At 39.6% G+C, this 25,768-nt stretch overlaps 1 protein-coding gene across 3 annotated transcripts in view; it reads right to left on the reverse strand.

The window, feature by feature from the left end:
- Positions 1 to 966: 966 nt before the first annotated feature.
- Positions 967 to 25,768, reverse strand: part of LOC136677928 (muscleblind-like protein 1) — a 93,891-nt gene continuing 69,089 nt past the window's right edge. For 2 of the 3 annotated variants that reach the window (XM_066655645.1, XM_066655644.1), the window contains exons 3-12: positions 21,382 to 21,552; positions 17,941 to 18,195; positions 16,741 to 16,980; positions 13,446 to 13,493; positions 10,917 to 11,073; positions 9,278 to 9,313; positions 6,251 to 6,342; positions 5,740 to 5,784; positions 5,045 to 5,116; positions 967 to 3,458 (exon numbers count right to left, since the gene is read on the reverse strand). In XM_066655645.1, the coding sequence (XP_066511742.1) occupies positions 5,060 to 5,116; positions 5,740 to 5,784; positions 6,251 to 6,342; positions 9,278 to 9,313; positions 10,917 to 11,073; positions 13,446 to 13,493; positions 16,741 to 16,980; positions 17,941 to 18,195; positions 21,382 to 21,552 (1,101 nt within the window). In that variant the 3' untranslated portion in view covers positions 967 to 3,458; positions 5,045 to 5,059. The remainder of the gene's footprint in view (positions 3,459 to 5,044; positions 5,117 to 5,739; positions 5,785 to 6,250; positions 6,343 to 9,277; positions 9,314 to 10,916; positions 11,074 to 13,445; positions 13,494 to 16,740; positions 16,981 to 17,940; positions 18,196 to 21,381; positions 21,553 to 25,768) is intronic. The other variant, XM_066655646.1, reaches the window with a different exon arrangement.

Genomic DNA, 25,768 nt, shown 5'->3' on the forward strand with positions numbered 1-25,768 from the left:
ATAAGACTTAATTTCTTTGGCCCTAAAACACTGTTCTACATCAAGAACCAAGTGAGTCTGAAAATGTAGTTTTCCAGAGTCTTTTGATGTCACATTAGAAAATGTCAAGTGTCGGAGCTTCATTCATTCTCTCACAAACTAATTTGGCTTTGGCCAAACTGCTCAGAATAAGAGCAGAAAACCTGTTCAAATACAGAGGAGAATGACTTTGGCACAACTCAACAGTGACTTAATGTTTGACATTTGTCTTTTCTTCTTTTTTGCTGTACATAGGCTAAAGGCTGTTTTGAAATTAGAAACAAAAAAAAAAAAAAAAAACACATGGCACACAAATCCATACAAAAAAAAAAAGAAAATGTTCCCCCAAAACCCAAAGCAAATACACATCTGGTTTTCCCATTTACAAACAACAAATTTAAACTCTAAACACAATCAATCTGTAACCAACCACACCATTTCAAGCAGTGCTTCTTTCAGCGGATTAAAGTCCCAGCTCTGGGACAGTCTCTACTCCAAACTAAGCTCAAGAGCTCAGAGTCTGTCTTTCTTACACCTGTACAATGCAGACACGTGGTGATTACTGACACCTGACATCCTCCATTTCATGATTAAAACCACTGACGAGTGAAGTAGGAAATAAAAATTATGTATACACACACACACACACAATCATCTATAACAGTATGACCACCTCCTTATTTCTACGCTCACTGTCCACTCTCTCATCCCCACTGACCACATAGGAGCACTCTGTAGTTCTACACTTACAGACTATAGTCCATCTGTTGCTCTGCATACTTTATAAACCCCCCTCTCTCCCTGTTCTTCAGCACTCAGGACCCCCACAGAGCAGGTGTGATGTGGTGGTGGATCATTCTCAGCGCTGCAGTGACACTGACGTGGTGGTGGTGTGTTAGTGTGTGTTGTGCTGGTGTAGAGTGGATCAGACACAGCAGTGCTGCTGGAGTTTTTAAACCCCTCAGTGTCTGGACCGAAAACAGTCCACCGACCGAAAACATCCAGCCGACAGCGTCCTGTGTCACTGATGAAGGACTAGAGGACGAGCGACACACACTGTGCAGCGACAGATGAGCTACTGTCTCTGACTCTACATCTACAAGGTGGACCAACGAGGGAGGAGTGTCTCACAGAGTGGACAGAGAGTGGACACAGGGTTTAAAAACTCCAGCAGCACTGCTGTGTCTGATCCACTCTACACCAGCACAACACACACTTACACACCACCACCACGTCAGTGTCACTGCAGCGCTGAGAATGATCCACCACCACATCACACCTGCTCTGTGGGGGTCCTGTGTGTGTGTGTGTATAATGTGTCTCAAAAGGAAGGAAAAAAGCAGAAGGCAACCCTGTTTTCATGCAAACTGAAAGGCCTAATAACAAAAAAGGCTGAATTAAAAAGCTCTGAAGACCATTACAAACAAATAACAATAAAAATTAATTAAAAATAATCACATTGTTGTGAAACTATGTATAAAAACAATCTCTGGGAAACAGAATAACACTGCCAGTATAACACTTTCTGTCTGTGTGATGTATAGCCCACTGAATGACATGTGAAACTTGGTAAGCTGTGCTTTGTAAAGGTCACAAGGAATTTCTTCTTTTTTTTTTCTTTTTTTGTTTACCCAAAACATTCATTAGTCTTCAATAATCCTGAACTTTCTTATATCAGCCATTTTGATTAGAGGTCAGAACTGTAAATGCAGCAAACTACTTGCATTTGGCTGTTTTGCTGAACGTATTGTGCCATGTACAATTATAATTAGCTTTAAATTCAAGGTGCATCTTTTCAATTTTGTAAACCATATGGTAAATCAGTAACGCTTCACTTGACATTACAATTAACGCATCTTATAAATACTTACGACTTTGGCTAAAAGTACTTAATTGTGACTACTTACAAAAGAAATCAGTTATCTCTAGTCAGACACAAAGCCACAGGCAGAGACATACGCATTGAACATAGTTTGAGAAGCTTAATGTGTTAAATGAAATGCACCACCTTAGTGGTTTCCAAACTAACGTGGTGTAATGCGAAATCTGATTAAGACATGGACGGTGATGTGAATGTGCTGTTACAGTCGAACAAGCACCAAACTGACCTGCATCGCTCATTTACATTAGAAGAAACACTGTTCCCATTGTTAACACACACAAGATTTGAAGTGTCAGAAGTGATCTGGAGAATGTCTGAGGACAAACATGAGAACTTTATAAACACACTGAGTGTTAACTCTCTAAATCAACCCACTGCCTTGTGAAAGCAGGGCTCAAATGTGGTGAAATTATCAACTCTGAGGAATATTGGAGTAGGTTTTCTGACACAATACAGCACTTAGGTTCAACAAACTGTCCTCAGACTTTATAAAAATATGCTTGGCCCTGCGGGTCCTCTCACACCCAGGCCTGGGCCCTCATTAGTGATGTTCAATACTTTAACAACTGCAAGGGACACACTTATTTAAGATGACAATCTGTTTTCTTTAAGATGTAATACAATTTTAATCTAAAACCCTGTGTATAAAACTCTGAGTGTGTGTCCTCTCCATGTGCTGCTCTGCAGTCGGTTTGTGCTGGAAACTGCTCTAATGAGTTTACGAAGCCCCAGTGTCTGTAAATGGGTAAAAAAACAAAGTGTGTCGGTCTGGATAACTCAGGATAAAGTGGCATTTTGGAACTGACTTTGGAACACACTCTAAACTCAGGAGAGCGCTAGCTGCATGAAAGTAAACGCAGAGCGAAAGTGCTACAAAACTAAACAGCTCGAGTTACACATGAGTCTCTGTGGGAATTCAATCAGTGAATAAACACTTACGACAAAGTCAAATTCCAGCCAAGTATGAACAACAGTCGTTTTTTCCCATCAAACACACCGTTACACCTTAAAAAATGCAACGCTTCTGAACGTAAACAAACCAGAGAACAGCGTTTCCCCACAAGTGTAGACGTCCCCCTTAACCCTAGCTTTCGGGACATCAGCTAAATTCATAAGTAAATAATATTCACAAGCTTAGTCTTCATCTGGAAAACCAGTCTTATAAGTTTAACGTTAAGTAAAGTGTTACTGACTAATCAATTTAAATATTAATTTTAAAAAGCAAGTCTATAAAAAAAGAATCTCTTGGTCTATCAGTGACCCAGTACTTTACACGTTGGTTACAATGCCAGCAGACTGCTTTTGTGTTTGTTTACATGTGTGTGTCTCCACCTGTCATATTTACAGCGGTTCTTCCAAGTTCTACACATCACTGCTAAGGGCACTCCATTTCTCTACTGATAAGAGGATTATACACTTGTCCTTTAAATGTTCTTATCAGTAAACTAGTAATACCACAGGGGTATATTTCTGAAAAATAAATTGACTACTGAAATTTAAAATGTTAATATTTGTTGGCGTTGTCTATGTTTGTCCCAGATCGGCACATTCTTTTCATCTGCAAAAAAAATAAATAAAAGCATTTTAAAAATGTTTTTTAAATAAAACATTACAGCCACTGTTAAAAACAACCTTGACTCTCCTCAGTGATGCCTTTAAAGGACATAGGGTAATGTAATGAAATTCCAATTCCAAGTACATCTGCATCATTTCCATGGGTTTTCAGAAACTACAAAATCAAATTGTCATTGATGCAAGTCACTGCTTGTATTAAGCATCAAATGCTGTTTGAATGCTTACAGCCTCTTTTGTGAGATTTATCAGCCTGGTAAACATGGATAATTACACTAGTGTAAATGTGTGCATACATGGAGTTCCAAGGCATTGATGACAGTGACAATATACAAACTGGTTTAACCATCATCTGAGAAATCTCCCAACCAATGTTTGTTTTATTTATTGCACTATTTGAGCACATGCAACAGTAGAAGAAAACCATATCATTCAATGCAAACCTAAAGACAACTGTCTATATTAATGCCAATAAAGGAACAAAAAGTACATTTGCAAATTCAGATTACAAGATCCATATTGGCAGACACACGTCACCTCACATCAGCTGTATCAGTGAAATTGTGTTTGCTCCAAGCCACAGCTATGCAGAAAGCAGCACTTTCCCTCTTTTAGCACTTAACAACTAGTAAAAATAATGAGTGACCAAAACCAAACATATTCTAGCCATGAGTGACAGAGCCGAATGTGGTGGCATTTTTGACAGACGTCTCAGATGTTGCTGCATGACACTTAGGTTTGGGTGAGTGACGGTAAAACCGTACACCGCGATATCTCAAAATGAGGACATATCACAACATTATGATGTGTCTGTTTTGGCTACTTTCTGCTCTGTGTCTGTCTTGTCAGTACATTGCCAGCTGAGCTCGCTGACGTGCGTTTAAAAGAGCCTCAGGGAGGTGGTGCTGTAAGAACTCACTGACTGCTGATGTCACACTCTGAAAACAGGTAGACACAAAAAGACACACCAGCTCAGCGGCCCACCACTGGTCCAACATTAGGATCCAGTCTGAGTGAAGGACAAAGCCTGAAAGTGGATAAAAACACCCCAAAGACCCTTATCTGGACTTTGAGGTTACAGATATAACTCTTTATCCTTAAAAACATATGTGATTCAAGCCTCGGTCGGTGGGAACAGGGTCTGTTTTTAGACGTTTGCTGGTTTATTGCTGTGTATTGTCAACACTTTTATTGTCGGTAGCTCAGCAGTCAGAACAGCAGCTGAGCCACTGAGTTGTTGACAGACAGACATTTAACATTCATTGAATGATTGATTCAAAGGTTAGAGTTCAGGTCGGTGAGCGCTTTTTCTGATATAAGTTATTAATGTAGCATTAAAATGAGCAAATATCCACAATACCAATGTGTAGTTTGCAGCACGATATGATGCTGTATTCTGAAAGCTTGCTGTTATGACAAGCCACATAGACCTTGCCAGTAAATCACCTTATTCTTAATGAGGAGGAACTGCTGCAGTGCTGTGGCTCAGAAGAAACCTAGATTGGCATCGCTTTATTTAACATTTATCTAATTATTATTAAAAACTATTCAGAAATAGAAAGGAAAACTCACTGGTCTGCACTGTGACTACATTTGAGTCAAGTACTTGTGACTAGTCAGATGCTCAGCAGATATTATTGGAATCTAAAGAAGAATACACAAACAAAAAAACCCATTAGTACATAATGGTTTAATTATGAACACCACTAACTATTCATTCTTAGAAACTCTGACAACAGTTTACTGCTCTGAGAGTTGAAAAGACATGTGATAGATTTAAACATGAGCTCAATAACCCAGCACCAAAAAGTGGCGAAACCCTAGGCTTAAATAAGGAAGGAAAAAGGCAGGTGTTTCCAATCCACTTTCTACACTTCCTGCTTGTTGACTTGGGCAATGAAACGTGTGTCGTTCTGAGAAGATGTAACAAGCTCCTCCTTATCTGAGGAACTCGGGTATTTATGTAAATCGCAAAAGGGAGCATTAATAATGATTTTTAAGTCTTTAAATTGTATTATTTCTATAAATAAAGAATTGTTTTTACCTAAGAAAGGTAATGATCAACTTTATTTTGTTAATAACGTATTGGGGTAATGTTTGCTCAAAAGCCCTTCCTTATGCTGCTGCTTAAACTCATGTAAATATTGTGCTGCGCTTGCATTTGTGCCAAAGACTTGCCCCAGTTGGTCTTAACACCAAGCCATAATTGGTTCCAGAAAGTACTCTTCATCCTATGAAAGTTCTGAGTGAAACTACCTCATACGTACCAATTGCATGTATTCGTTGGTAGTCAGCTTTGATAGAGAAGAGTCCTCAAAGTGAAAAGGGACAAGAAGAACAATATTAAAATGCTATACGCTAATAAGAAAAGATCAGAAAACAAAAGTAGGGATTACAACAATTACATTTTTAAATCATAGAAACATACTGGGGGACATTCTGAAAACAGAGTAGAACAATCCTTCATAAAAACACTACCCTCAAATTATTCTGACAACCTTTATCAGCACTTTCCTCACTGTGCACCGTTCTAGTCACATCTGATATGACACTAAAATTAAGGAAAATAAAAGGAGGTTTAGGCCAACAACAGGAAGAGAAGTCATCCCATCAAATCAATCACAATCATCCCTCAAGGTTTGTAAGCTGAGAGTGAGAGAGAGAGAGAGAGAGAGAGAGAGAGAAAAAGAGAGAGAGAGAGAGAGAGAGAGAGAGAGGAAGATAGAGAGATAGAGACAAAGGAAGGGAAAACAAGAAAGAGCCATAAAGGGGGCAAACCTGATTGGCTGATGCAGATGCGAAGGGAACACTAGTGGCGGGCGTGGTTGCTGCAGACACAGCGGCTGGTGAAGCACCGTGCATCATGGGTACTTTTCAGAGGGGAAAATCATGTAAGCAAACATACAGAGGAGTGTGGCCAACAAGAGTACAAATGTGAAGAAGGAAGAAAGGTGTGTGAGTAGATGAGGTTGGGAAATGAGAGGGAGGCAGCCTCTCTACACACTAAAATCACCCACGGGGAAAACAAAGGACCAGGTAGTTGGAAAAAAGCATGCTAAAATGGCTAACAAGGTACAAAGCATTAAAGTAAACATGGTCCCATTAGCTGCACAACATTCACTAGTTTTTACTTTACATCTGAAAACAATTTAAATTATTTGATGTACGTGCATTTTTAAGCACATGCTGTGAGTCGGTGGGAGTATAGCATTAGTGTTGAAGTATGCAATATAAAAAGATGAATGTAATATTTACTATTTTTACTAGTGCAAGTTAAAACTACAAATGTGTGTTTAGTTTCAGTGAACCTCAGTCGATTTTAAACGTTGACTTTTTCTGTAATTTTGCACAAACCTGTGTGATTCCTTACTGTTGTGCATCACACTTTCTCTCAGAGAATAGTGACACAATAGTTTTCTCTTAATCAAAACCATGGTAGTCCCAATTTAACTACACTTTAAATATTTTTTAATATTATTCAGTTTGAAAGATAAACCTACTTATGCCAAAAGGAAATGTTGTTTACTAAAATCAAAATATAATAAATTACACTACAATTTAATAACTAACCTACAGCACTGGTTGAAATGTTGTTTGTTTGTTGGCCATTATATATTTATATCCCCTTTACAAACCCATTCACTGTTTCATTCACCTTTAGAGACACAGATTTATTTCAATGTTAGCCATATTACAAGTCTTTTTTTAATCAAACTGGGTCCAATGTTATGCACAGAATATAACAAAGTTGCCGGAGCAGATCAGCACCGAAGTTGTGTATTTATCATTGGTGATTTTACTGTGTAGGGTTTACACCAGCGGAGGTTTGTGAGGTTAACTTGTGTGTATATTACAAACCAAAGTGTCACGTGAGCTAATATTAAGTGCTGAACAGATGAGTGGTGAAAGGCACGATAGTTCATAAATATACATTTCAATGTCAGTTTAAAGTAAAAATGTAAAGAACCCAAACAAATCAGGAGAGGCTTCAGCGCGTCCAGCAAAGTGCCCACGTCAACAAACATAATCCATTTATTTAAAATCTTTTCTTCAGGAGATATTTCTAGGGAAATATAAGAAAATCAGTTTGTAAAAGAAAAGAAAATGTCTAAGGAAAGTAAATGTAAAATAAAGAGGACTTTCACGAACTAGGTTTCAACATGCTGAGAAAAATGGATGTCACGATCACTAAAGAAACATTAATTAAAGCTTTATTTTTGAGAGTAATAAGAAAGTCTAGCCTCACCCTTAATAAATCTGAGACTGGAACTATGAAAAAATATACCAGCAGATTCATCTTGGGGGAAGTATGTTTTAGAAGCTTTTGTGTCATTATCTTTTAAATATTTTTGTTTGTTATTTAATGTATTTATATATGTTTTATATATTTTTAAGTGTATAAATTGGACTTCACACTCAGTTGGATTGTAAATGCAAAGGAACGTTTATTTTTTTATTTTTTCACTTTTCTGAGCTTGTGCACAAACATTAACTCTTTGATGTTTCAGTGCACAACCACAATAACACAACGCAGACCGCTTTGGTGGACTGTGTAAGTCAGAAAACATTGAATCCAACAAACATTTGTCTCCTCTTCTGACAGCAGAAAGGAAATCTGTACTTCCTCTGATCCAATATAACGTGCCAGACCTGCTCTTACAACGTGTGAGTGTGTGAATAAAACAGTGAAAATATATTGATATATTGACGTAAATAACAGCTGAGTAGAAATAGTAAAAACTACAGCTTCTGCCTGCTCATGTCTTATTGCTGTACACTCGAGCTACAGCGAGCAGTAGTTTTTTCTCATTTAAAGGTACAGGCACTCAAACTGGCCGATCTGAACAGGGCTGTTCAGACAGTGGCCAGTGTAGCTGGGTTTTCATCCAAAATGTTCACAAATGTTCTGTGTGATAAACAAATATCAAGAGAATGAAATGCTGTTTACATGCACTGCTCTTTTGTGAATAAACTCCAGATGACGTCAGCTCTGGGATCAGAGGCCGCATCGAAACGAGGGAGAGGGAGGGATCTGAGCGGGACGTTTATATCAAAAACACACTTTATATCAAATAGCTTGGTTTAATATCTATTTGTTTCTGTGTGTGGAGCTTGTTCTTAATGCTTTCAGAGGAAAGTAAAATGCTGCAATGTTCCACACATGCTCTAAAATAAGAAGCTAGGGCGCTGGTGTGAGAACAGAGTAGTGAAGTGAAAAGCGGAGAGGAGAGAGAGGAGAGTCCAGGGGAGCATGTTAAAAGCCTGTGGTCGCAGGAACAGTCCGGGGCTTTGGAGGGCGCTGTGAAACGTCATCATTTATTCAAAAATTTTCTGCTGCATCTGAGCGTCACTCTTTTTGTTTTTTTTTCGTATTTTGGCCTTCTTTCCATTCCGATTTTTTTAAACGCATTTTCATAATCCACAAAAACCCGGTGGATGGAAAACCCACTTGTGTTCTATGGTGCTGTGCTGCTTCATCCATTAGATTTTTCCCTTAAGCATGTGAACTTGTGAAAAAGGTGTATAACATGCCCCCTTTAAATAAATGGCAGCTGTGGCACAGTGCTGGACGTGCTTGGACCCCAAAAGTTTACATTCTAATTTATCTCAACTTTGTGAGACACTCATTCCCCATGATCTCACAAACCACCAAAATCCACAGCACTCAAAAGAAGGTCAAAAAATCAAGGGCAAAATTTATTAAAGAAAAAAGAGCGTCTGAACAGGGGTGACCATAAACAGCGTGAGTCAGGTGGATTTTGATGGCGTGAGAGCAGCCTAAAAGGAGGAAGGCTAGAGACCTACCCACACTCGCTGCAGGAGTCATGCACAATATTGAGCCTGCCCATCATGCATTGCAGCAGGAAGTGGATTGGAAAAAGGGAGAAGAATCAAAACAGCCCATCACAAGGTTGGTTAGATTACAGAGAGATTACAACAAAAATGAGGACATTAATGAAACACTAGGAAATCATGACATTCACAGACTGATTAGTTGTGGAATGTGATCTACAGTGGAGAAGCAAGAGGAAAGTGGACTGCTGCTCAGCGAGACAATAATGAGCTTTTAACACAGCGAAGACCTACAGAGTACATATGACTACAGCATATAATAACAGTTTTTAATGTCACATTGCTAAAAAATAACTCACATCACATTCCAAACATTTTTCATCATTGTCGAATGAGAAAGTGTAGAGTAAGAATGAAAAAGTACATACTATATATATAAATCTAGGGGCTGAGTCCTGGCTCATTAATGTGAATGTAATTGGAAACATGAAGAAAATAACACTTTAACTAGAGCTAATAGTTGTAGATAAAATGTGAAATGCTCAATATATAAACATTTCAAACTGCTTAACATTGACAACACGAGGCACATAAATACTCATTGATCCCATTTAAAGCATCCTCAAATTTACCTAATAATCAGTTTAGATGAATTGTGATTATGGATTAAAGGAACACTTCGTAATATTATGATTTTTATAACATTATGATTTCTTCTTCAAAATCTTTGTGATGCTCCACTGAGCTGTAACAGGGAGAACAGAGCCTTTGCTTTTGCTATTCTGGGCTCAGCACTTCAGAAAGTGCACTATGTAACCTGGAGGAGGGTAAGAAGCCATTCATTTCAGTACAGTGCTGTAAAAATGATTTACATCAGGAGCAAAAACCCCAAATGTTACCTAGTGTTCCTTAAGAGGTTCTTTTAATAAACGACTACTTTCTGAATTAGGTTTGTTTAATCATTTTACTGCATGTGTACCCATGTGGAAATAAGTGATCTGTTGATACACATGGAACATCTGGTATTCACTGCATCTAATCTCACAAAGACTTAACACTAGACAACGCAAGGACAGAGCGTTAGACCATGCAACTCTAGTCCGTCTGGATGGCGTGAACATGGTGAGAACAGGGGGCGGAGTCTACTTAGAAATCCAGCGGGAAGCGAGACATTTTACAACTGGAAAAACCTGACAAACCAGAACGCACACACATGAATATTTATATTCTGTTAATCTGGCATCATACAGAACTGGGAAAGATTCTCCTCTCCTCCGTTCTGGATTCAGTAGAAGTTGAAATGGTTTGAACTTTGACGCCTAATGGAGCGTCATTAACTGAATTCAGGTGTGTTTTACTTCGTCAGAGCCTCCACAGAGTCCTTACTGAAATACATTAGAGGCATGTGTTTCTGACGCTCCTCAGCCTCTAGTGTGTAGGCGCCCTTATAAATACAGTATATATATTATTTGTCTAACCTTCAACCACGAAAGAGTGCATTTGTGCAGTGCTTGAATAGAACAATCTTTGTTTACGATGATGAGACCCTGTTAATGCATAAATCTGCCTGAGCTTCTGCTGTGCACCTCACCACTCGCTCAGTCACTGGCCTTGTGTTAAAGTCACATCAGGGGTTGACAGAAAGCCCTACCTGAAGGAATAAAGGCTGCCTGCTGCTGAAACTGCATGTTGGCCAGAGCCTGTTGGTACTGCAGCATGCCAGCATTGAACATGGCGGTGGCACCGTTGGTTTTCTCAAGGGCTGGTCTCTTTGGCAAAGGAGGCATTACACTGTGAGGGATGCCCTGCTTTGCGTGCCGAAAAAAAAAAGAAAAAAAAAAAAAGGGAAACGGAGAGGGACAAGAGTGAAGTGGACAACACCAAAAGAAAGGAAAGGGAAGAAAATATAAACAAACAGTTATTGTCGGAAAACATATTACAGAACTAAAACTGAAAAAGAACCAAATCAAAACAAAAACTAATTAGCAGGCAAGCAGCAGCCTACACATGACTACGCCACAAGCAGAAGCAGTAACGCTAAACCTGATTAAATATATACACAACAACATATATATGTATATATACACAGCTTCAAACATATATTCACTCCATATTCAGCTTCTCTTGATGTTACTAGGCTAGCTAAGCTGCTCCGACTGCAAATGAAGCAAGCGCTGCTCAAATAAAAATGTATCACAGACAAAGAGGGACAAAAATAAAATAAACAGCAAAACGGAAAGCATCAACTTAAAACAAAACGAAGCTGCACTGCTTTCTCCATGATATCTGCGAAATATGAGACACAAGTTATTAACGTCTGTTGCTCAGGTGGCTACCACAGAGCTGATCCCCAAACTGCCAGAGAATTTCCCCCAGTTACCCATGCACTACAGAGCTACTAAACGTGCAAAATACACAGACGCTGAAGATACACAGAGACACTACACAGACACAAAGCAGTGACACACCACAGTTTAGTACGCCTGACCCTGTCCTATGTACTGTAGGAGTAGGCTACACGTGATGACCTGATTGTGGTATTTTTGATTATTATTTATAGGTTATTAGGAAGAGGTCTTTTGTCCAGTCTCTGAACACCTCACAGCAGAAAGGCCAGATATAATGAGAGCTGAAGTGGAACACATTTAAAAAAAAAAACTAAAACACTGGATTTGTGGGATTTAAGGGTCAGGGCTCATAGAGTGAAATGTGTTGGCTTTTTCATATTGAAATGATACTGATATGAATTTATTACATATAATGTAATGTATAAATAGGTTTTAAAGCCTTTTTGTGTAATGTAATAATTGTAATTAAGTATTCAAATATTCTCCTCAGTGAGTGTGTGTGTGTGGGTGTGAGTCGCCCTGTGAAGGACTGGTGCCCCCTCCAGGGTGTGTTCTTGCCTTGCACCCAATGATTCCAGGTAGGCTCTGGACCCACCGCGACCCTGAACTGGATAAGGGTTACAGACAATGAATGAATTAAGGAATGAATGAATATTCTCCACTCTTGCCGTTTTATGGTAACTGTTGCATATTACCAAAAATATTTGTCATTTAAATCAAACAAAGCATTAATACGTTACATTCACAATCATCAAAATCATCATATTTAACTCGTCTAAACCCATGGGGCATGGGGCAATTGCACAGGTGCAGAGCAACACAAATGAATGAGATACATAGTGCATTTAACTTAATAATTATACAGAAAATATGAATTGTCTTTTTTTGTTGTTTATTAAAACGATTTATAAAAAACTAAAATAAATTTCAGTGGAGTCTGGAAGCAAAAGGTATGTTCATGTGTGTCTCTGGGAAAGTATACAATCACTTCTGGATACAATATTATCCCCAAGATCTGAACAAATCCACCACATGATTCTGTAGCATTCTTCTGTAGCTTTGTTGAATAAAATGTTAATGATTTTTTATACTATGCAACAGTTGCCATGGTAATGACAAAAGAGCAGGAGAATGACTGTATTCTGAATTGCATTTACACGTTAGAAGCATCTATATTTTAATGTTATAATGTTTACTGAGCATTGTCTGTAAACCCTCTGCACTTTGTATTTATTCCAGAGAGATATCATCAGCTGTTACCAACTTCTTTGTGTGTATCCACACATTTAATAAATCTGATTAAAAATAAAAACAAACACACACTTCAAAGCGTATCTGTATTTATAAAACGTATTTGGGTGTAATATATATATATATATATATATATATATATATATATATATATATATATATATATAATTTTTAATATCTTTATGTTTGAAAGTTTATATTCAGCTTTATTTCTAAAACTCAGTTAAAATGCATTTTTTTTGACAGTAAAAATATATTTATCAATTGGGGTTCTATAACCCCTTTATCCAGATCAAAGTGGCTGTGTGTCCGGAGCCTACCCGCTGTCACTGGGTGTAAGGCAGACACGTGCGGCACTGACTGTCCGTCTTAATACAAGTTAATATTCCTGTTAATCTGATCCGTCGGGTTTTTTATTCTCCACAATCAGCTGATCACAGACAGTTACTAACGCAGCAGTAGGAAAAGCACACTCAGCTGATAAATAAAACATATAAAAAGTACTATGCTTGCAAATTATTGTTTGTTAAGACACTACAATAAAGCAACATGCCAAGCAAAAAGGTGAAAGGTCATAGTACCAGGTCAAAGGTGGCCTCGAGGGGTCGCTTCAGTGATTTGACAGCCGTCTTAATTAGCAGGCAGCGAGCACATGATGGCAATGGGCCAATGGGGTTCAAGCGCATAAACATAAACAGCAAGCAGAGGTGCATCATGGGGGCAGCAGTGCATTTTGGGTGGGTGAGAAAAAACAAATAAAAAACAAATCATTTGGAATGCAGTATACAAAGGGGATATCAGGACTATGACATGCACTTTCTACTGCAATAGAGAGTAATTAATATTTACAGCTAGGGATTACATTAACACTTTCATAGGGGTGCTTCCAACTACAACATTTGTGGAACAACAAGCATAATAAAAGTCTCAGTTCTCAACATCAAAACACAAGAAATCACATAATATTAACATACTGTTACATCAACCCATTTTACTGTTTAGTTTCTCATTGGAGGCCTGGGTTACACAATGTACTGAATGAGTATACGACACTGAAGGATAGAGTCCAGTACATGGAGTCCCTGTTTGAAACAGACTCGATGGGATAGTTTCGCAGACAGGGATTAAGCCTTGTCCTGGACTCCACAGCATTTTGAACGTTCCATTGAAAGGAGGATTTAGTCCAGGACTAAGCTTAATCCCTCTGTGGGAAATCAGTCCTATAAATATTTATGATTTATTTTTTACTTGGGGAAGTGGAGTAATGTCCCAGTGGCTCAATCTTCCACATCAGTTTTTACAGAATGCACACTGTTGTAATTTATGTTCAGAATAATAAAACAACTACAGATATAATAACCCGGGTTACATTAACCTTAAGCATATTTTTGTAAAGGAAATCCCTAATATTCTCTGGAAAAAGGGAAAATACAGAGGCACTTAAAATGTACTTGTTTTCTTGTGGCTTAAAGTTTGCACTTTCATACCTCAGGTGTGTATCTGAACATTAAAACATGCCAAAAAGTCACAAAGGTATTCCATTTACGTCATTTACACCGAGGTCTATGATCCTGAGCAAATCGTTCACACTTTAGAGCAGAGGTCTTCAAATTCAGACCTGAGATCCGTGCTCTAGGCCAGAATTTTAAATCACACAGTATGACACCAAGGCCATTTCTGAAGGTGCGAAAACTGGAAAACTGCATCCAAGCGGCGGACAAAGTCTTATTTACCACTCTTAAACCTCAGGATTCAACATGACACACAGGTTTATGAGATGTGATCTATATTGTGACCTCTTCCCCTGGAGAAAATGGCAAATGTGTGTGGAATTGTCTCATTGTGTGTTTTTTGATAAAAATCAGATTTGTTATTACTCAAAAAGCGCTTAGTTGTTATTTAATGATAAAGCATCTGAACAGAGTGAAGTTGTATACACGAGTTAATAACCTGGTGTATACCACCTTCCGATTAGACACAGTATTGTGTTCTCGTGTTTTTGACTGACATTATCTTCCACTGCCCAAATTAAGTTCCTGTAGTCAAGAACACAAACACCAGGGACAGGTAAAGTACCCACATGTTGTTCTTGATCCCCACAAAACAATGAGGACCCATTGGTTTGGGACTTGATGCATCGGTGAGGACAAGAATGACCTCAAAATCCCCATCAGTGAGGCATCGTGAATTAGCCTTTGGGAGGTGACGTCTTAAGAGCCGTCTTTTAGAGAACATTCTTTGTGTCCTTGGTGTTAAGAAACAGCTTATAGATGTAACAGCAACTGTAGCTGACTGGCCAGTCATAGTCACCTGCTGGGCATAGTAAAATCCGACCTGGAACCTGGATGTCATTCCTAGATTTGAAGACCACTGCTTTAGAGTCACGCTGCAGTGACATCACATTAACACACCTCCCAAAGTAAATATGAATTACATCCAAATAGTATTTAAACAGTTGTTTTTGTAAATCAGAATCAGAGGTAAAGAGGTGATTGTTTGATTTTGTACCACACAATAAAGGATCAGTGAGTATAACAAGATCAAAACACAGTCTGCTCTGAATCAGAATATTATCAGGTACAGTATATTCCTGGGATATATTATATATTATAATTGTATGACATGGCACATTCATCACATACGTTATATGTCCAGAGACTGTAGGCAACTATTCTTCTGAATTTAAGGCTGAAATGGGGAGAAGATCAGGATTTAATGCATAGAGCCATAGAAACAATGTTGGATGTTGGATAATTAGTTTTCGATCTAAAGCTCACTCCAACTCATGTCCGAGTTTGGGATGGTGCTATATCATTCCAGAGAGTGCAGTCCCATGTCTTCAGGGCCCAGTGTTGGGAAGGGCTTTACACCCCTCTGGCTGATACTTGGCATTGATGATTTTAGAAACACAGGGAGCTGCTGCAGTGCATCCCAATCTTTAGGCAATGCCTTTCTATAGACATCATTCGAGCTGTACACAGTCAGCAGCTTGTCACACAGCTTCCAGACACTTGGTGTAAAATGAAATATCTGTCCATTCCTCTGTAACACTTTATAAAAATGTAAACACTTCCAAAGTTCACTGAAATTGTGAACACTAGAAAATGTATTAAACTAATCCCATATTAATCACTCATTTAAACATTATGTTGCAATATGATTAAAGCATAAGAAAAACAGTAATGCGAGTAGTCACATGTTAAAAGAACAAAGGTGAGTTACGGCAAAGTCACTTCTGTTAGGAACGCTCATAAATGTAGTGTTACTGTCAGGCTGATCATTTAAACTGAAATAAAAAACATATTCTGACCACACTGACCCTGCGGTTCTAATGTGAATGTAAATCCATGTTCAAATATACGGCAATGTGTTTTTATATTTGACCAAAACCTAGACACAGTGTACACAACTATGTACTACATGTGAAGGCTGGGGGCTCTCGTTTAGTTTCAGGTCCCTCAGTAGAGAACTAGGACATAGAACTAGAACTTCAGAATGATTTAAGAAGACAACACCAACTTTTGAAAAACATTAAACAAGAAACAAGATTCTATCGAAGTTTTTTTAGAATTTCCGCCACCATTCAAACATTTAGAATCCTTTGTTATTCAGAGAATGCTGATTTAAACGTACACAATATTAGCATCATATACGACTAATCTGCAGTAAATATTGCTAGTTCTAATCATTTATAACTATATAATGCTTTTGTAGAACTGCACGCGGTGACTCTGATGTTTTTTGACATAAATGTGGCTGTACAAATGAATCCATAAATCCAATGTGAATATACATGGAATTCATACATGTTCCTGTGTATTTAAGTGTGTAAATAAATTCTCTCCTTCAGTGGACAGCTGCAGAGTTTGTACTCACCATGGCGGCGGTGGCTGTGGCCTGGTTCACCTGGTGCTGGGCTGCTTTGATCTTGGCCTGCAGGTGAGCTGGAGGGTGGAAGTATTTGCACTTGTCTCTGGAGCAGCGGCCTTTGATGTAATCCATGCACACGGTCACTGTGTTATCACTGGAGTCGATCATGGTGCTGTCTGCTGGATGTGCGAACCTGCAGTCAGTCTCCCCACGGGAGCAGTTCCCACGCTGGTACTCACGACACACCTGAGAAACACGCACATAAACAGGAAGCTTAGCCACCGTGTTCAACTATTAACCTCAGCAATGTTCTCTTACTGCAACACACTGTGCTCTGGACAGAAAAGTCAAAATCATCCTTCATTTATTTGGTTTCTGTTCAAAATCTACAAAACGGGAAAAAAAACCACAAATATTTTACAAGGTAAATTACATATAATATTCACTCTTTTAGGGTCCATTTTCAGACGACTTGCCTTATATTATATTATTATAATATAAAATAAAAGGGAAGTCCAAACAAACGTTTTCTGCTTCTTATGATTCAAATATTCACTTTTTATTTTGAATGTACATTATCCTTCTACGCTCAAGTTTAATTCTCTTTTATCTGATCTCTTCAGAAGTATCCTCTGAAAATGACAAAAAGAGTGGTCACTGAATTTTGACCAGTGCTTTATACCCATTAAATGCATAGACACTAGGACACTAGGGGGCAGCAACACCCACAACATTAGGTGCTGTAGACTCTTGGTCCATTTGAGCGTTCTCAGCCCTATTCATGTCTTGTGTGTCTGTGTAAACTGCCTTTATCCCATTAATGCACCACCTATGTTTTTGTTTTGCTCAAAACGGTCTTCTTTCTCTCTGTAAAATGGAGCCTACTTTCGCTTGTAACTATCTCACACAACTAAAATGCACACTAACGTGTGTGTTGTAAAATAACATATAGGCCTTTGCAGATATAACAGCCTCTAGTGGGAAATCTTTCTGTGATTGAGGTCTGTGGGAATACTTGCCCTTTCAGGTAAAACATTATTGCTATTTCAGGATCCAGTTCACCCCAGTGCTGCGCAGAGTTGGGTTAAAGCGAGAGCTCTGCGTCGGCCACTGGAGTCTCATCAAACAATGTCTTTATGGACCTCCCTGTGTGCACAGGGGCACAGTCAGATGTGAACAGATGTGAAAGGAAAAGGCTGCTGTTACCTCCAGGCGGTCAGTGCGCAGTAACTTCTGTGCGGCGGCAGCAGAGGCAGCGGCAGCAGCAGCGTTAGCAGTGGTAGGAACAGTGGCTACACCAGGACTTCCACCAATCAACATCTGACCACTGGGCAGGATTTCTGCAGGCATCAGAGCTGGAGACACAGGGCCCAGGTAAGGGTTTAATGAAGCTGCCGCTGCCGCTGCTGCTGCTGCTGCTCCAGCATTGGTGGCGAGATTCGGTGTAACTGAGAACAAAGGCTGAAGAGACACAGAGAAAATAAATCATGAGAGGGATGTATAACATTACTGTCTTATGTCTGAAAAAAGTTAAACTGGAACTTTCTAAAATAAAATGTAGTTGAACTAGGGACTAGTAGAAATTAAGGCTGGACAATAACTCAATATCAATATATTTTTCTATAACAATGATATAACAGGGCGGCACGGTGGCGCAGCAGGTTAGTGTCGCAGTCACACAGCTCCAGGGGCCTGGAGGTTGTGGGTTCGATTCCCGCTCCGGGTGACTGTCTGTGAGGAGTTTGTGTGTTCTCTCTGTGTCTGCGTGGGTTTCCTCCGGGTGACTGTCTGTGAGGAGTTGGTGTGTTCTCTCTGTGTCTGCATGGGTTTCCTCCGGGTGCTCCGTTTTCCTCCCACAGTCCAAAAACACACGTTGGTAGGTGGATTGGAGACTCAAAAGTGTCCGTAGGTGTGAGTGAATGTGAATGTGTCTGTGTTGCCCTGTGAAGGACTGGCGCCCCCTCCAGGGTGTATTCCCGCCTTGTGCCCAATGATTCCACGTAGGCTCTGGACCCACAGCGACCCTGAACTGGATAAGCGGTTACAGATGAATGAATGAATGAAATGAATGATATAACAATATTTCAGTATTCATTATTTACAGCGTCTGTCACTTACTGATGGTCATTAGAGGGCGCTGTCAGTTCAGCACTCAGTTTTAAAGTTAGTTAAAAAATATTAATATTGACAAATCCAAAAGGTTTCTGTTTAATGGTGATGTCATGTTTCTATTTGGTTCTGGGCAGTTTTTCTGTGGCTTTTTTATTTTTCATATTGATATTGGAATTATATCGTATTGACTAAAATTCAGAAATATATTGTGATATAAATGTTGGCCGTATCGTCCAGCCCTTGTAGAAATGTAGTTACCAAATATAGAACTTCATAATTACGATTATGACTAAAAACACTCCATTTTTGATTAGAGGATCAGCTATAAAAGAGAGAGTTCAAATTACTCTCGTTTATTTTAGAATTACTATCTTTATAGTCAAACTACTGTTACAGAGCTCAAATAAAATTCAGTCAGATATCTGTATATCTCTGAAAACACTTACAAGCATGAATGAAAACATGCAATAAAGTCCATATTGGGAACACATGCTGACATAAACATAGCATCTGCATGGAGTCAGCACCACTATCCAGAATTAAATCAATAAATAATAATTAATAATGAGCTCAGAAAAAGTACTCCAGAGACCTAATAGACAAAACCATCATATTTCCATACAACATTCCAATGAGCTTTTTATCAGTAATACTGCGGAGGGAATTCGAGAATATGGAAAATTATATTAATATATTATTTCAACCTAGACCAAATGTAAAAGCTGATTAATATTTATTTTTTAAAGTCTGCAGAATCTACAGGATGACCTCTGAATGTCCTACTTTCTGTAAGTACTTTCTGTAGATGAACTAATATTGGATTTAATTTGCTTAATGTGCAGATGTAGATATTTCTATGTACTGACAATGTAGGAACAGTCAAATATGAGTGGATCAGACACAGCAGTACTGCAGGAGTTGTCCACCGACCAAAAACATCCAGCTGACAGCGTCCTGTGTCACTGATGAAGGACTAGAGGACGAGCGACACACACTGTGCAGCGACAGATGAGCTACTGTCTCTGACTCTACATCTACAAGGTGGACCAACGAGGGAGGAGTGTCTCACAGAGTGGACAGAGAGTGGACACAGGGTTTAAAAACTCCAGCAGCACTGCTGTGTCTGATCCACTCTACACCAGCACAACACACACTAACACACCACCACCACGTCAGTGTCACTGCAGCGCTGAGAATGATCCACCACCACATCACACCTGCTCTGTGGGGGTCCTGAGCGCTGAGGAACAGGGCGAAAGGGGGGGGGGGGGGGTTAATAAAGTATGCAGAGCAACAGATGGAGTACAGTCTGTTACTGTAGAACTAGAGTGCTTCTGTGGAGAATAGAAAGTGTGGAGTGTAGGAATAAGGAGGTGGTCATAATGTTATTGTTTATTGGTGCCAAACCTTTGAAAGTTAATGTTTTAATGTTTTGAAAGTCAAAGTTAATGAAAGTAAAATGTCCAAAACAAATAATTAAAAGTGCTATATCTGACGTTTAAACTTTAAAATAGTACCAAACAACGTATTTCTATTTAAAGACATAGAGGAGTAAATGCATCCTGAGCTGAGAATGGAGTCACACGCCCTCTGTGTGCTGTTTTCAAAGCCAGGGGGGCTGTGTGTGTGAAAATGCTGAGCCTCTCCATGGTTAGTTCTGCCCTCCCCAAGAGACAAAACAGTGTCATAGTTCCATGTGAAATATTCCTCCACCAAAACAAGCCCAATGTTCTTCAGCTATAAAGGCCTCTGTGCCCCTCTGTGTTTAGCCGGTGCTTTCTCTGACACTGCGCTAAAGATATAAACAGGATGGGCTGAAGGGAAGGGGAGTGGTGAATATGAATCCTTTGTTCTGGTCTGAGATGCTTTTCTGTAGTGTGACATCTAGTGGCAGAATATTGGCTATATCACGGTATACATCACTATTTTTAATGTATATTTTAGTCTGAAATCCTTCAGAGAACACATGCCAGCTAAAGCCCACTGGCTTATAAACTGTAGAGAGTATGAATTTAAATTGTAGTTATCTCTTTCAAATACAGCTTTTTTATAAATTACATTCAGAGGGATTTGAGATTTTTAGTTACTCATTAAACGGTTTTTATCACTGTGTGAAGGATCAGTAAATTGTTTGCCATCTCCTCGCTCAGTGTCTGTTATTAATGACTAAAAGATGAGGTTGTTGAGAGCTGGATATTTTTTATGTTGTGCGCTGTTCTCAGAACAGTACGGAACAGTTTATTCTGCTGTGTCTGATCCACAGTGTGACAGTGATATGTGACTCGAGTAGCTCCTCCCATTGCTGTTATTTTCACTGAGATTTCTTAACTAATGTGAATCCATTGTAAACATTACCGACGTCTTGTGGAAAAACAATATTACACCAGCTTTAAAACAGTACATCACGCCTCGTCTGAATAGGGCTTTAGAGGCGTCAGGGTGTTCTCTGTGTTGTATGGAGCTTATTTGATAGAATTGTTCACAGGAAATGGTTCCTTCCCCTTTAAAAGAGACTGATCTGGAAGGAGGTCTCACCATTGGCTGAAGCTGGCTGCCGGGCATGATGGCATTGGCGAGCTGCATCTGCTGGGCGAGCATGGCCATGTTCTTTTGCTGGATCAGGTTGTTGCGGCCATTTATCTCCAGCTGTGTCTTCAGGTGGGGAGGTGGGTGCAGGTACTTGCAGTTCTCTCTGGAACAGCGGCCCTGAGGGAGAGAGAGAGAGGGGGGAAATACTGATCAGTGACAGAGTGAAGGAACATGAGTAGAGAGAGGGGAGAGAGAAAGGGACATTAGTTACATTACAGTGGTGTGAATTTATGTCAATAGAGTTGTTGTTTTAGGATAAAGCACAATTCCTTTGACATCTATTGTCTCTCTATCAGCAGAAGTGATTTATCAAGCTCTAAGCCAGTGTCCCTGTATAACTACTGTGTGTGTGTGTGTGTGTGTGAGAGAGAGAGAGAGAGAGAGAGAGAGAGAGAGAGAGAGAGAGAGCGAGAGAGTGCAGTGTCATCATCAGAACAGAGCTGTCAGGCTTTTGTACAAGATGATAGTATTGATTTATGATGTGTTTCTGTGGTGTACAGTAATGCACTGGTTGAGTGTATAGATCTGTGCTTCTGTGACCCATGTGTTCTCTGAGTTCACATCAATTTTATATAACTACAGTACACATCTCTTCAAACTCCTCACAGACAGTCACCCAGAGCAGGACTCGAACCCACGACCTTCAGGACCCTGGAGCTGACACACAATGCAGCACTGGAAATTATTTTTTTCATTTCAACTAATTAGTGATCTGTATCACATTTGGCTACATTTTCGAATAAACCCGATCCTGTCCTAATCACAGTAATACATTTCCATTAACACCTCAGCAACGTTCTTGTGCATATTTTGTTTATTTGAATCACAAAAGGCTCAGTTTGAATGCCACGTGTCAGAATGTTATACATTTCAGGAAATGGGTCAGCGCAGAGAGAGAGACAGAGAGAGAGACAGAGAGAGAGAGAGAGAGAGAGAGAGAGAGAGAGAGAGAGAGAGAGAGAGCGAGAGAGAGAGAGACAGAGACAGAGAGAGAGAGAGAGACAGAGAGAGAGAGAGAGAGAGAGAGACAGAGAGAGAGAGAGAGAGAGAGAGAGAGAGAGAGAGAGAGAGAGAGAGAGAGAGAGAGAGAGAGCTAAGTTCAGCTTTCTCTCTTTCACTAGTGTGACGTCTGAAGTGCCACCTGGTTCCTAATGTCTTCAGCAGATGCTACACACTCCACTAAATAGCCCCATGCCACTGCTTGAGGTTAGTCCAGGGATATTTGGCACCACGGAACACATTAGCGGCTATTTTTGAGTGATCTTTGCTTGTTTAAGGAGTCAATCACACTTTTTGTTTTTTTCTAAATGAAGTTTTCTTAGAAGATCCAACTTACTGTTATTTGTAATTTTATTATTATTCTCTTCACATTTTTTGCAATGCTACTACTCCTAGGGCTTTTAAGGTAGAGTCATGAAATTTCACAGGATTGTAGAAGCAATAGCCATTTACTTTGATTGTGCCTTTTGGAGCAATCCGACTTGCGGATTTTGGAATACGAGCTTCCAAATTGGGAAGCACTGGCTGAAGTTTAAAGCTACTTTAAGTTGACCAGTTTTCACGTGATGAGACACGTCAAGTTTCAGACCGATTGCACTCATCCGTCTTGTTTTATCCCTCCTTCAATATCCCTCCATTCAGACACTCAGGTGTTTTTCTGAATAGGCTTTTTCCACTAAACTTTTTCTTCTAAAATCCTTATACTTTCACCTAGAAACTTAATTTAAACATTTAAAATTTTTAAATATTTAAAGCCTTTTTTAATCACATTTTAGCAAAAGTTTCAGGAAATGGTGTTGGTACATAATTTTTATTATTGTACTTGTTCTAATGTATGATAGCTTCCAGCATTTATTTATTCACCATTTGAAAACGCTAGCTGCCATTTAATAAAGAATGGACCCATAAAAAAAGAGCTACAATGCATATTAAATTAAGAAAGTTATGGCTTGTCCACAGGAGATTAGATTTTCTTTTGACCAAAGTGGAATGTGTCTAGACCTACTGAACATACCCAGACAGACAGACAGACAGACAGACAGACAGACAGAAAGACAGAAAGACAGACAGAGATTCAGACAGACAGAAAGACAGATAGTCAGACAGACAGACAGACAGAGATTCAGACAGACAGAAAGACAGACAGACAGACACACAGACAGTCAGAGAGACAGTCAGACAGAGAGTCAGACAAAGTCAGACAGAGAGTCAGACAAAGACAGACAGACAGTCAGACAGAAAGACAGAGAGTCAGACAGACAGACAGACAGACAGAGATTCAGACAGACAGAAAGACAGATAGTCAGACAGACAGACAGACAGACAGACATTCAGACAGACAGAAAGACAGATAGTCAGACAGACAGACAGACAGAGATTCAGACAGACAGAAAGACAGACAGACAGACAGACAGACAGTCAGAGAGACAGAAAGACAGACAGACAGACACACAGACAGTCAGACAGAGAGTCAGACAAAGACAGACAGACAGTCAGACAGAAAGACAGACAGACAGAGAGACAGACAAACAGTCAGACAGAGAGGCAGACAGACAGTCAGACAGAGACAGACAGAATCCTTTGAGACAATGCTTGATAGCATCCCCAATGTGGAGAAGGTGGAAGACTGCTGCATTGTTTTATTATTCCACTGACTCCTACTTGTGGTAACATGAAGACAGCACGTCTCTCCACTGAGCTGCTGCATTTATCATTCAGATCTGAACAGTTCTGATTGTTTTTATTACGGATACAGCCATGGTCTGCATCTGTGAAATATGCCCTGAGTTAAATTTAGCTTCCAGATCAGTCAGAGCAAGGTCTCTTAGCAACTAGTTTTAAAGAAGTAGAAATGTCTAGAATATAGCGATACAGTAAAGAAAGTTTAAGGGACGCTGCTGGAAAAAGGTTTGACATTATGAAGTTGAAGGGTGCCATGTGTCTGAAAGAGGAGTGGGGGTAATATTTGGAAAAGGTGTGACAACCCTCAAGGCACTCAATGGAGCATGTGCAAGAGATCTGACTGGATGACCTCAAAAAGACTGAGTAAAAGATCAAATAAGAGGAAACAAGGGATGTAAGCTGTGGAGGTAAAAGAGAAGGTTGGTAGGTGGTGGAAGTTGGAAGGGTTGGGGTGCAGAAAGGGCAGAGGAATCAAGTTCCCCTCACCCCACTTGACCTCTTTTGACCCTCATCAAGTTCTGCATAAAAGCATTGCCTCCATCAGAAAGCGTCTCCAATCTGAACTGCTGCTTACGAATCAGACTAGATTTTTATAGAGCATGGTTAACCCTTTCAGTCAACATACAGAATCTAAACTGGAACAGCTGCTCAGACCCCTGTAAAAGCTGTTGTACACTGAGATTCAGACGCTAGGTTTTCGTTGCTGTAAGTTAACCATTTAAATAGTTGAATTCAAATTTCAAGTTTCACAAACCGCTTTTCCAGAAAAGATAGGACATTTTAGAATTTGAAATAGAATCAGAATAATTTTATTGGCCACTGTGCTGCACACAGAGGAATTTGTTCTCCACATTTAACCCAATCCGTGCAGTGAAACACACATTTACACACACACTAGTGAACACTAGGGGGCAGTGGGCAGCCTGGGGAGCAGTTGGGGGTTAGGTGCCTTGCTCAAGGGCACTTCATGCCGTACAACAATAATCTAATCTGCGATGTGTTAAATGTCTTGAACCTGTATTTAACTGACAAATGTACAAAGAAAAGAATTCTTGTGTTTTCACTGAACAACTCAATTGTGTTGTTTAAATAAATAAATAAACACATATAAATGCATTTAGGATTTTATGCCTGCAACACTCTCCAAGAAAAGTTGGGACATGGTGATGTTTCCCACTCTGTTACATCACCTTTTTTTTACTTACATTGTTTAAGTGTTTGGGAACTGAGGATATTCATTCATTCACTGTCTGTAACCCTTATCCAGTTGAGGGTGGCGATGGGTCCGGAGCCTACCTGGAATCACTGCGCGTAAGGCGGGAACAAACCCTGGAGGGGGCGCCAGCTGAATTGTTGGGGAAAAGTTGTATGAGAAACCCAGGCTGTTTATAATCTGCTCCAACTTTAAAAGTCGTGTAGTGTCTCCAAGGCTTAAAAACCCAGATTGCCTCCACATCAATGATGCCTTCCCTACCCCCATTCCTACCCTACCCTACCCCCACCCCTCACCTATCTTACCCCCAGGCCCCAATCCATATGTTGGCTTTTGCACCTATCACTGATAACGTTAATAAAAATATATGGTAAACACTGTCTATTTTTTATGAAAATAAGCTGAAGCATGGACTGTTGTTTGGATCATCCGAGATGA

This window comes from Hoplias malabaricus, chromosome Y (genome assembly GCF_029633855.1).
Source record: "Hoplias malabaricus isolate fHopMal1 chromosome Y, fHopMal1.hap1, whole genome shotgun sequence".
Classification (NCBI taxonomy): domain Eukaryota; kingdom Metazoa; phylum Chordata; class Actinopteri; order Characiformes; family Erythrinidae; genus Hoplias; species Hoplias malabaricus.